Below are 13,383 nucleotides of genomic sequence, written 5' to 3'. Positions count from 1 at the left end.
TGGCTACAGAAACAGGAGATAGGCTCCTGCCCTATGGGCCTCATGGCTACAGAAACAGGAGATAGGCTCCTGCCCTATGGGCCTCATGGCTCGGCAAGGCTACATGAGCAAGGATGCTTACTTACTTCTTTTCAATAATTTACTGCTATTAAGCAACTGCAAAATAGCCTACCTTTTTTGAATAAACTTTCATCCAGATGTTATTGTAGGCCTTTTATAGGCTGTTATTCGTAAACTGCAGGAGAACATGTGTGAGATGAACACCTGATTAAGTGTTTTGTTCCCTACTAAGTCTGGCAAAAACTCCCATGGCTACTCACTTACATCAAAACCTCACAGAGAGAATGCTGGCCCTACGCCTGAACTGGGGAAAGGAAAAAAGATACTCCCAGCTGTGAACAATTAAAGGACACAGTGGGCGACAGCATCCCAATCAAGATAACCATTGTTTTCCCTGCAACCTCACAGAACAGTAGCCTACCCTAGAGAACATCAACAACAACATCCATCAGACTTCAATTGATTCAGAACGCTGCTCTTACATCTTTACACTGGCTTCCTGTGTGTCAAAGAATTGATTTCAAAATACTATACTGTTCGTTTATAAAGCATTACATTGTTTACTGTGACACTGTCGGTTTATAAAGCATTGAATGGTTTGGTGATCTTGTGCTACAGTTACATCATGAACTGTATCCAGACCTTTCAGGTGAAAAAAATGTGTAGGCTACATCAAAAACAATTACCTCCGTGAGCCAGTGAATATTGAAGAGACATGGCTTTTCAGAGAAAGGCAAGGAATGCATGTCATGGATGCTTTCAGGTATAACACCACCACTTTGCTTTAAACAGCAGACATAAGCAGAAGTATAATACCATTATTGGTTTATGGAAACAAAATGTTCGTGGTAGAGACATCATTTTCCATTTAGGCCCAAAGGCCATGCCAATTTTTCTGCAATTTTGTACAGTGATAGACCACAGGACCACAGGAGGAAGATGAAGCTGATTGATCACATGGAGACTGGAGTTATGGATTGTTGTAGTCCTACTCACTGCTAGGCTCCCAGTGCTGCTTGTAGCTATATTGTAGCCTTCTGTAACTTTTAAATTGTAAATATAGGCCGTTATAAGTAATTTCTTACACTTACACAGAATAAGATTTGACTGTGTATAACCTATAGGCATCCTACACTTTTGTTTGTTAAGTAGATGTGATTAATTATGCTAATTACTCAATTTCTAACAAAACCGTGACTCGTATCACTCGGCATATGGCAGAAATTAAGCACAATTATTTATCAGAATTATAGCCAATTTCCAGTTTTTAGTGATGAATTATGCTAATTACTCAATTTCTGACAAAACGGCGACGCATATCACTCAATATGGCAGAAGTGGATTCAGCACATACAAATCATATAGAAACAACACATTAAGTAGCCTACTTTTCTGCAATAATGCATACAGGCTTCATGCAGGCTTTTGGCATCTGGGGACTAGTCTATCATCATTTTTGTATTGCTCAGTTGGTTTCAAATACTGGGAAAATGTATTTCTGGGAGGCGTTGAGTCGGTTGAGAGGTTTAGTAACAGATGTGGAGACTTTGGGGTGGGTCCCTTGCTCTCTTCCCAAATCATTTTGACCACTGGCGTGTGGCTTGGGCGCATCTCTCTCCCCCTCTCCTCTCCTCTGTGTTCAGTGTGGAATGGTAGCACAGGGCCAGGGGATGAATTCTTCTCTGAAATGGGCGCTCATTCTGATCGTCCTCTGCTCTGTAATACTCAATATAGTCCTGATCTGCATGAGCTCAAACAAGGTTCCCAAATGCTTTGGCCAGTCGCATCCCCCGCCGGGGAAACATGACGAGCGTAGCCGGGTCTTCGCTGACCTCACCCAGGAGGAGTACTTGCAAGTCCGCGACTACATGCTCAGTCAGAGAGACCTGGATATAACCAGCAATCCGCTCGCAAAACCCTCGGATAACTATTTGTTCCTGATCGACCTCTCTCTGCCAAAGAAGGCCGAGGCACTGCGCTACCTGGACGTTAAAAACAGCCCCAAGCCGAAGAGAGAGGCGACCGCGGTGGTCTTCTACGGCTCCAAGGGTCGCATTAAGGAGTATGTGGTGGGACCTCTTCCCAACCCATCCTACTACAGAGATGTCACCCAGGAGAGGTACGGCATTATTGATCTGCCCATCTCCGCGCGCACGGTCACAATCGGGGAATACGCGCAGATGTTCGTCTTTCTGGAAATCGAGGTGTTTTCGAATCTCGGCAAACTATTAAAGGAAAGTTTCGACGTGGACGAGAACAAGAAGCTGGCTCCATTTGAGCAAATGCCCCGCGGCGTGAAATCGGGAGACAGGACGACGTGGGTCTCTTTCTTCAGAGATATGAGCGGGATGTACATTCACCCGGTTGGATTGGAAGTGCTGGTTAACCACCAAAGCCCCAATACGTCCCGCTGGAGCGTGGAGAGGGTGATGTATAATGGCATATACTTCGATTCGATAGAGGACCTAAGGCGACAGTACGACAACGGCACGGTGGAGAAAATCACTTACGTGGAAACGCACAATTACGCATCGCTGAAACCGCGCCGCAAACCACTGCAGCTGGGTCCCCAGCAGCATTACGCGGAGGGGAAACGATTCAGCGTCAAGAACAACCAGGTGCTCTACCTCGACTGGAGCTTCGCCTTCGGCCTGAGCTCTCTCACCGGCATGAGGGTGTTCGACGTGCGCTTCAGGGACGAGAGGATCGCGTACGAGCTGAGCGTGCAGGAGGCCATGTCGGTGTACGGCTCGGCGACGCCCGGTATGATGATGACCAAGTTCTTGGACACGAGCATCGGCGTTGGCCGCTTTGCGCACGAACTTGTCCGCGGGGTGGACTGCCCCTACGCGGCGACCTACGTCGACACGTACCGCTACATCGACATCAACGAGCCCGTCAGGTTCAAGAACTCCATCTGCATCTTCGAGCACAACACTGGCCAGCCTCTCCGCAGGCACTACGCCGACTTTTTCCACAACAGCTACGGAGGCATGGTGAACAGCGCCCTGGTGTTCAGGACCATCACGGCCATCGGGAACTATGACTACATGTGGGATTTCATCTTCTACCAGAGCGGCTCTGTGGAGGCCAAGGTGCACGCCACCGGCTACATCTCTTCCTCCTACCTGGTGGCAGGCAGCTATAAGTATGGACACCAGGTGGCGAAGAATGTCCTGGGGAACATCCATACCCACTTCATTAACTTCAAAGTGGATCTGGACGTGTTGGGTGAGTAGCTTATAAAGACAAACCTGCAATGCATATGGGTTGGAATGAATAGTGTTTTACGCGCGCGCGCGCGCGCGCACACACACAAACACACACACACACACACACACACACACACACACACACACACACACACACACACACACACACACACACACACACACACACACACACATACACATACACACACACATACACATACACACACACACACACACACACACACACACACACACACACACACACACACACACACACATTATACTTCATCACTATACATTTATTTGTCAGGTCTGACCACCGTTCAGACAAGCTATTAAATGCCAGTATGCCATGCCACCACGTGCCTCTGTAACTGTGTCCTGGATGGAAGGAACTCAACTTTTCAAACATGGTTTTTCAGCCACAACCAAAACAGAGTGGAAAAGCCTTTGATGGTTGACAGAGTCAATAGAATGCCATATTTATTGCACCACAGCTAACCTTTAATGTAGGCCTACACATAAATGACAGTGGCATTGTTGTATTTGGTGTCCTCTAGGAGTGAAGAATGTGTTCCAGACCAAAGACATGCAGTATGTCAACACGTCTCTGCCCTGGATGCCTGAACGCTATGCCATGGTGCCTCAGCTGGTAGAGCACCAGATCAACACAGAACAGGTCTGAACGCTATGCCATGGTGCCTCAGCTGGTGGAGCACCAGATCAACACAGAACAGGTCAACTGCCACTGTTAACTAACGCTATGCCATGGTGCCTCAGCTGGTAGAGCACCAGATCAACACAGAACAGGTCAACTGCCACTGTTAACGCAAACGTAGTTTTTCACAGCACATAATGCTGCCTTCATTAGATTGTGTGGCATTGAATGGGAAATACAGGAGATGTAGCTTTCAATGACTGTGCTGGTTCTTGTTGTGGAAAATTCTATTCTTGTATAATATTCCATAATGATTATTCATCTTCATTGACAGGTAAATGACACAGCTCAAACATTTACAGTAGTAGAAAGGTCTTGCATACATATTGCCTGTCACTGCTGAGTTATTTGCATTTGCATGGTCTGGGCACTAGCTACAGTACACGTGTCAATTTACTAATTATACTAGATTATGTGTGGCTATACATTGTGGAACATTTAATGCAATGCACTCAAGTCTATATGTGTCAGTGGTGGCCAGGCATTTGTGGCACTTACACAATATCACACTGTCAAATACCCAAATTATCACAATATTGGGTTAGTGGCCACTTTTCAATGGGAATGGCACGGCTTGTTGCCATTTGCGGATTTCTGCGAAGGAAACCTCAGTAACCATTGAAAAGCATCTGCCCTCCACATCACCTTCCTCCACATCCCACGTTCTGAGGACATCCCCAACACGGTAACCGTGGGCAGAATAAAGTTTGGTGTGACCACACCCACAACGGATTCCGCTAGCATCTTTCAAAATATAAGCGCTAGAGTGCCCGCAGATATTGCAGATTTTACTCTGAAAGGTCCCCCCTTCTGTTCCCCACCAAAACAGTGAGACATAATGTTTCATTCTTACCTTGCGCTGGTCGTGCTAAAGGCTCTCTAGAAGCGTTAATATTCCAAACGAGAGGCATGCTGAAGTCAGAAATTAAGACAGAACATTGCCCATCTGGTCAAAACCATGGAGAGTTCCCTAGATTAGGAGATACAAGCCTTTGAGCCGCAAACAAGGAAGTGAACGGCAGTGTGCATGCGCAAATCAACATTGCAGAAGGAGATGCCAACCAAAAAAAATACAGACCTATAAAAAAGACCTAAAGACGCCTATACACGTCCAAGGCACCCCACGGTTTTTATATAAAAGACGTGTATGCACGTACAAGGCCAAAATTGTGTTAAAAGCGACTTAACCCCATTCCTGACTTTGACTCACTTCACAGGAAGCAGCCCTGCGTTACGGCACCAAGATCCCTCGCTACCTCCACATTGCCAGCGACCAGACCAACCGCTGGGGACACAAGCGCTCCTATCGGCTCCAAGTGATCAGCTTCACCGGAGACCACCTGCCAGAGAGCCAGCCTGAGGAGAGGTCTATGTCCTGGGCTAGGTGAGCGGAAGTCAGGGTACCTTGAGGAGGTCTCAATATATGACCTATGTTATACCCATGAACCCCCCCCCCCCTCCCCCCCCCTCTCTCTCTCTCCATCTACTATTCTGGCTTTCCCCACCGGGACGTCCCCTGTTAGGTCCAAAACTCATAGTGGCATTTAATCGGAAATGTAAATCTCTCTCAACTTGACACTGTGTAAATAGTGTACAGTATGTACTTTCTTTTTCCTTTATTGGAGCTGAAAATGAACATAACCAGTCTCTTTCTCTCTTCAGGTATAAGGTAGCCATTACTAAACATAAGGACTTGGAGCAGACCAGCAGCAGTCTTTACAGTCAAAATAACATGTGGACACCAGCTGTGGACTTCAGCAAGTACATTGAAGACAATGAAAGCATTAACAATGAGGTCAGTTTGTTTGTGTGTTTGTGTGCTTGTGTGTGTGTGTGTGTGTGTGTGTGTGTGTGTGTGTGCGTGCGTGCGTGCGTGCGTGCGTGCGTGCGTGCGTGCGTGCGTGCCTGCGTGCGTGCGTGCGTGCGTGCGTGCGTGCGTGCGTGCGTGCGTGCGTGCGTGCGTGAGTGAGTGAAGAAAGTCCCAATTGGGACATTACTGTGACGTCCTCACTATTACGCAGTGCTATTCTGGGGTCAGTGCTTAAAACTCCCATACAGTTTTCTTGACGTTCAATCAGCAGCACCATGGACAGCAGTGAGTGAGTGCTGCTCAGCTCATGATCGAATCATGCAGATCTCAGGGGAATGGCATGGCTCCAATCTCATGACATTCCTATGATGATGTATGACTCCAAATTTGGGCAATTTCCCGATCAGAGCCTTCCTTTATAAAAAATTAAAGTTGCATATTTAAAAAAATATATATATAAAACATACAGAATGTAGAAATTATAATATAACTAGAAAAAGTGCCCTTCTGGGCACAGGTCTCCACCAGGAGGATAGGACTGTGTGAGATGTTTGGCAAAATGTTTAGGAGTAATATAAACATGTTTGCCTTTGATGGCAATTGGATGACTTGAGGCATTTTGTTCCAAAAATGTGTTTTGCAAAAATCAACCTGTTGGTGGCGCTATAACAGGCCAATGTGAAAAGGGTGGGATATATTCCTCAGCCTAGTAAGAAAATGTGTGAAAGATTTCACGTAAATTGCATGCTGCGTTCATGATTTGAGGCTTTTGTTCAAAACGGGGCAATCTTGCAAACTGTGAAAGCCAATTATAGCCAATTAGGATGGAATATGAAATATCGGACAGATCCGACTTGAGCACATGACCATAGAGATACTGTGTAACGATTTGTGAGATTTTTGGACAGAATCTGGAGGAGTAATATCAAAAAATGTGTTTTACAAAAGTCGGCCTCCTGGTGGCGCTATAAAAGGCAGATGCGGAAAATGCAGGTGAAAGGTTTGTCCTTGGCCTCTAGGGAGTGTGCATGCAAGGTTTCACGCAGATCGGTGCAGTTTTAGGTAAACAATGTGAAAAGCTGCCTCATGGTGGCGCTATAACAGGCCGTTCTGGAAAATGCAGGGCAGAGGTTCATCGTTGGCATCCAGGGAGTGTGTGTGTAAAGTTTGGCATCGACCGGGTTAACGGTGCCGGAGATTAGCTGGTAACGGACGGACGGAAGGACACACGGACGGACACACACACACACACACACACACACACGGACGGAGTGCAAAACATACTCTCTCCCCATGCCTTCGGCCTGGTGGAGACAATAATAAACTAAAAAGGTGTGGTTGTGGATGTATGATGATGTTTTTGACCTACTGTACATGATCACAAAACGTTAATACGGAATGTTAACTGTCTGGTTGCCTCTGGCAGTCTGGTTGCCTCTGGCAACCACACTCAAAAACATTTATGGCATGGCTCTGCAGGAGTCTAGCTATCTATAAGAGGGTCAGTCTACATCTTTTATATAGTTTTATACTTTCTGAAATATTTAACTTCGTGATTTATTGGCCTACTGGCAGCGTACACAACACATTTGGCTCTGATCGGGAGAGTGGTTTGCGACAGGCACACAAACAGGGCGAAAACATAACCCCGGAAATCATTCAACATGATCTTGGTATTTATGCTGCATGTTCCTTTCTCAGGACCTGGTTGCCTGGATAACCACTGGCTTCCTCCACATCCCACATGCGGAGGACATCCCCAACACGGTAACCGTGGGCAACGGGGGCGGGGTTATCCTGCGCCCACACAACTACTTTGACGAGGACCCGTCCATCCATTCTCCTGATTCGGTGTACATCGGCCCCGGGACCGAGCAGAGCTGTGACAATAACAGGATGGCATGCCTTGCTAAAGAGACCTGTGGCCCCGTGCTCGAACCCTTCACCTATGAGGGCTTTGCGGGAGCCATGAAGTTTGAGGAGTGATTATTCTCCTTTGTTTTGTCAAATAGACTACTAGTATATCCCAAGCACTGTTTCGGGACCTATTGTTGGGTCGCGGACTCGCAGACCACTTTTCATGGGTCGTGGGTATACTGTTTTGCTTTTCTTGCCATTCGTTTTCATTATTATGTCAAAAGGTCAACAATATATTAAATCAGAATTTGCTTAAAAAAGGCAATTCATTTCTAAAGAATTTAATAATTCCTTACATTATTTTCACTGTTGCAACAAAGAGGAAATTCCTAACTAAACTTCCAGACAGCAGTAGAACAGCTATATTATGTATCTCGATATTCAGCTAAGATAGGAAAATCCTTGATGTTGTTGATGAAAAATGTTCAAAAGTGTTTAAATGGGTTGCTGTTAAGGCAACCAGCCATTGAATATTGACTAAGACTTCATAGAAAATGTTTCTATCACCATGGTTGGTATATCCTCTTAAATATCAAGCACTGATGAACATTAGCTAGGACAGTGGTTTCTGGATCAGGGCCCACTTGTAAATCTTGAAAGAGTTTATTTTATTTTAATGATCAATCAATTGTATTCCAGCTTTCAATTAAACTAACATCACAATGGAAAATATATTTTCAAAGATTTAAAGACAAAATACCACTATTTTTACATTAACCTTTTTATATAATGTGTATGTAAAGATAATAATGGGAATAATGTGAAATTATCAATACAATCTTTAATTATTTATATTGGATATCCTCACGGCACACAGGAATCGTTGAGCTATAGGACTTTAATGTCATGCTTTCAAATCAATTCTCAAACATAATGCATCATGAAATGTTGAGATTATGATTATTGTGACACCATGACATCTGATCCATCAAAAAAAAAGAAAAAGAAAACATGGGTCTACCTAATAAACAAGTCACATAAATTCCATAAATTGTAATATTACGAATAAGGTTTGTAACGAGTCAGCAATGTCACATAAAATCTTTCCATCTTCTTGTCTACTCCACAAGGAAAGAAGCACTGAGAACAGTTATGTTTATTTGCTTTTTTGGTCCAATGTCCCATGAGAACGCCTCCCCCATGAATTTCTCATAACTCATGTATTGTCAAGAATAAGGTTTTTGGCAATGGTCATGCAGCCAAAAACAAAATGTCCTGTCACTTATATTTCAGTTGGACATTGCAGAAGTACATCCAAATATTCAGACTATATGTTTGTCAACAACCCACCATTGTAATGTTTGAGTGTACAGTTGCCTCACAGTAGACATATAGGCTATTTACGATGCACAACACCATCATACTGTATGACCTAGCATGAATTAGGCATTAGCCTCCTTCACACTGCTGCACTGTTGGACAGAGCTCTGACCCTTTCTGATGCGGGATGATGAGACAGTACAGTGTATTTAATCTCATTCTGGGACGAATATTTGGAGAAAATAGCAGATCTACAAGCTCACAACACCTCGCAGACAAACAAGTACAAAGTATAGGGTTTTAATGGTTAACTATGGATAAATGAGCACTGAGTATTTCACTGTGTTGAATGTCTGGGTATTGTTTTTTTATATATTTTTTTTGGGGGGGCTTTACTTCCTTTATTGGGATAGTACAGTGAGGAGTGACAGGAAACAGGGAGAGAGAGACAGAGAGTGATACGCAGCAAAGTAGGCTGTCATGCTCTGGAATCTAACTTAACCACTCAGCCCCCAATTGTTTCTCATGATTTGTTTATTTTTCTACAAAATACTTGTATGTGTTCTCTTTAAATAAAAGGAGAAACCGTTTGTTGCAGAAAGAGGGTTTGGTCATGTGTGTATACTAAACAGAAACACACAAATGCTTGATGATTAAGGCATGTACAATTTATGCATTTATTTAGGAACATTGGGATGGATTGCTAAGGCACTGTTTCCACAGAAACACAAACACACACACTGTACACACACACACACACACACACACACACACACACACACACACACACACACACACACACACACACACACACACAAAACACGTTTGTAAAAGTCCTACATGTATGTATGTATTCCCCTTTGTGTGTCCAGGAAGTACGAAATTGAAACCACATCAGAGGGAGCCAAGCACACTCGTACGCTGCGCACCCGCGCACGCACGCACGCACGCACGCACGCACACACACACACACACACACACACACACACACACACACACACACACACACACACACACACACACACACACACACACACACACACACACACACACACACACACACACACACACACACACACACACACACACACACCTCTCTGTATGCTTCATGGGAACGGAACAAGAGGAAGTTGTCCCGCTGCTTTCTAAAGATCAGCAGTAAGGGCCTTTCTCGGCCCCACCTCTCTCCCTGTGTTTTAGGATCCAAGATGGCCGCAGCACCAGGAGGGGGTGGGGCAGAGGTGAGCAGGCGGGGTCGACATATGACCTTACTGGGCTGCATTCAAGACACTTGCCTTGTGTCTGACACCTGACTTGTGTCTGAACACAGCTTTGATGGATGTGTTCTGCCCCCCTCCCCCCCATCAAACAAAATGTTTGGTCAAACCATATGGGGCTCCATTGGAAATGCATTGGAGTGGCCATTATTAAACACAGACACGAGACAAACGCCAGACAGGTGTCTTGAATTTGTGAACGCAGCCCAGTAAGGCCACGCCCTCCTGGTGCTGCGGCCCTCTTGGATCCTAAAACACAGGGAGAGAGGTGGGGCCGAGAAAGGCCCTTTGTGCTCATATGCACATTTCCATGTAGGCCTACTCCAACCCTTCTCTACGGGTCAGAGAGCTGGACCCTCTATCGGAAAAACATCAGGCCCCTGGAGAGGTTTCACCAGCAAAAGCTGCGGGCAATCATGGGAATTGGCTGGGAAGAACGTGCCGGCCTCCCAAGCGTGGAAGCAATCATCGCCAAGAACCAGCTGCGCTCATCCCTCCCCAAACAGACTCTGTTTGGTGAACTGGCCCATGGTTCTAGGCTGCTAGGGGGACCCAAGAGACGGCTGAAAGACCAGTTTAAACAGCTACTCCCTGTGGACAGCTGGGAGGCCCTGGCAGTGGATCGCCCAGCCTGGCGCGGCACAATTGCCAGTGGTGCTCAGAGACTTGAGACCGACCGAGCACAAGCAGCAGAGAAGAAGCACCAGCAAAGACATCAACGTCTTATGCTGCCCCGCCCACCTCCAACACTTCCGTGCCCAGACTGCCCCCGGCTCTTTCACTCACACCTTGGACTCCACAGTCACCAGCAGGCACACAGACGGAGAGTCCAGCTAGGTCAGCTAGTCCAGAAGGAGAAGTGAATGGCTGAGGAGAACGGATCCTCGTTTTACGAGGCTGCCATGATGATGAAGCTTGTATATTTACATGTGTTTGTTTGTAGATGTTTCCCCTGACCAGCTGGACAGTCTCACTCACGGATGGCTCCCTGTTTAAACGGAAAACATGCTCTTCATGTCTTTGACCTGCGAGGACTGCAATGTATGATGGCCAAGAGAAGAAACTCAATATTTGTAAAATAAATAAAGGTATTTACATTGTGCAAGGTTTACAAACATACAGGTTTCACAAAAACTCGCACTCTCACTCGCACGAATGCACACACGTATAGGCTACACTGCACAAAATGCTTGATGATGATTAAGGCTTCATGTATGCATTTATATCTAGGAATGGAAGGCACTGTTTCCACACATACACAGTGTATTGCACAAACACAAAGCATACCTGTGTCAATAGAAAAAAAGCGGAGATCCGGGCACACTTAATAATTAAAAAGGATGAAAACGTTATTCAACCGACATGTTTCGACCTAAAGCAAAAGCAAAGTTCTTTGTTTACCCAGGGTAAGTGGACTAAGCTCGAGATGCTTGTTTACAGCCACGCCCTGCTCATAGAACATTTCATGGTAGGGGTTCAATGCCTTGCTCAAAGGCACTTCAGCGGTGGTAATTTTAACGTGCCGGTCCGGGGATTTGAACTGGCTACCTTCCGGTATCAAGACCGCTCCGCAAACCGTTCGGCCACCGCTGCCTTCTAACCTATACGGTCTATACGGACGGACTATATACGGTCTTCATCAGGGCTGAAATATATACCTGTGTCAAATAGTGAAATTGTTGGTTTTAACTTAACTGGAATTCTTGCTTGTAACATATGCGTATTGTCTGGCATTAAGCTGATGTAATATTTCAGTGACTGGAGCCTTCAAGCTATTTGGCAAGGCCCAGCCCTGCCCATTGCAGCAATAGAAGAAGCTGACACTGTGAGAAAAAATATACTTTTAATAGCAAGTGTATCTGTAGGCTTAAGTTTGCTGTAAAGCATAAAGATCACGTGCATTTAATTGCTAGTTTTGAGCTCTAAAAGATGACAAAGAGAATAGCCAAACAGATGAACATATAGGCTACTGAAATATACTGGTACACAGCTGATTGTCCAATTTTTTATAGGTTTCACAAAAACTCGCACTCTCACTCGCACGAATGCACACACGTATAGGCTACACTGCACAAAATGCTTGATGATGATTAAGGCTTCATGTATGCATTTATATCTAGGAATGGAAGGCACTGTTTCCACACATACACAGTGTATTGCACAAACACAAAGCATACCTGTGTCAATAGAAAAAAAGCGGAGATCCGGGCACACTTAATAATTAAAAAGGATGAAAACGTTATTCAACCGACATGTTTCGACCTAAAGCAAAAGCAAAGTTCTTTGTTTACCCAGGGTAAGTGGACTAAGCTCGAGATGCTTGTTTACAGCCACGCCCTGCTCATAGAACATTTCATGGTAGGGGTTCAATGCCTTGCTCAAAGGCACTTCAGCGGTGGTAATTTTAACGTGCCGGTCCGGGGATTTGAACTGGCTACCTTCCGGTATCAAGACCGCTCCGCAAACCGTTCGGCCACCGCTGCCTTCTAACCTATACGGTCTATACGGACGGACTATATACGGTCTTCATCAGGGCTGAAATATATACCTGTGTCAAATAGTGAAATTGTTGGTTTTAACTTAACTGGAATTCTTGCTTGTAACATATGCGTATTGTCTGGCATTAAGCTGATGTAATATTTCAGTGACTGGAGCCTTCAAGCTATTTGGCAAGGCCCAGCCCTGCCCATTGCAGCAATAGAAGAAGCTGACACTGTGAGAAAAAATATACTTTTAATAGCAAGTGTATCTGTAGGCTTAAGTTTGCTGTAAAGCATAAAGATCACGTGCATTTAATTGCTAGTTTTGAGCTCTAAAAGATGACAAAGAGAATAGCCAAACAGATGAACATATAGGCTACTGAAATATACTGGTACACAGCTGATTGTCCAATTTTTTATAGAGTTGGTATTTAATCTCCTGCACATGAAAGTTGGGAAGGGATCTAAAACAAAGCTTGCAGGTGCTTGCAAGATATGGGGGTGCCATACCTTGGTTGCTTTGAAGGCTAGCATTAGAGTTATGTACTCTGTGCGGGCGGCGAGCCGAAGTGCGCATGCCGGTAGGCCAGTAAGGTGGGAGTTACAATTCAACTCCCACTTCAAGTTTTTATAAGACTGATGTCTGTTC

The 13,383-nt window shown here is 45.1% G+C and overlaps 1 protein-coding gene across 1 annotated transcript; it reads left to right on the top strand.

Annotated features, from left to right (window-relative positions):
* Positions 1-1,716: 1,716 nt before the first annotated feature.
* On the top strand, positions 1,717-9,556 carry aoc2 (amine oxidase copper containing 2). The gene is made up of 5 exons (XM_079521567.1): positions 1,717-3,291; positions 3,833-3,951; positions 5,208-5,374; positions 5,653-5,785; positions 7,502-9,556. The coding sequence occupies exons 1-5, from the start codon at positions 1,731-1,733 to the stop codon at positions 7,784-7,786; spliced, it is 2,265 nt and encodes a 754-aa protein (XP_079377693.1). The 5' UTR covers positions 1,717-1,730; the 3' UTR covers positions 7,787-9,556.
* The last annotated feature ends 3,827 nt before the right edge of the window (positions 9,557-13,383 follow it).

Source organism: Electrona antarctica (genome assembly GCF_951216825.1).
Source record: "Electrona antarctica genome assembly, chromosome: 14".
In the NCBI taxonomy this organism is placed as follows: domain Eukaryota; kingdom Metazoa; phylum Chordata; class Actinopteri; order Myctophiformes; family Myctophidae; genus Electrona; species Electrona antarctica.
The sequence above is the reverse complement of the archived record's forward strand: the minus strand, read 5'-3'. Positions and strand labels throughout refer to the sequence as shown.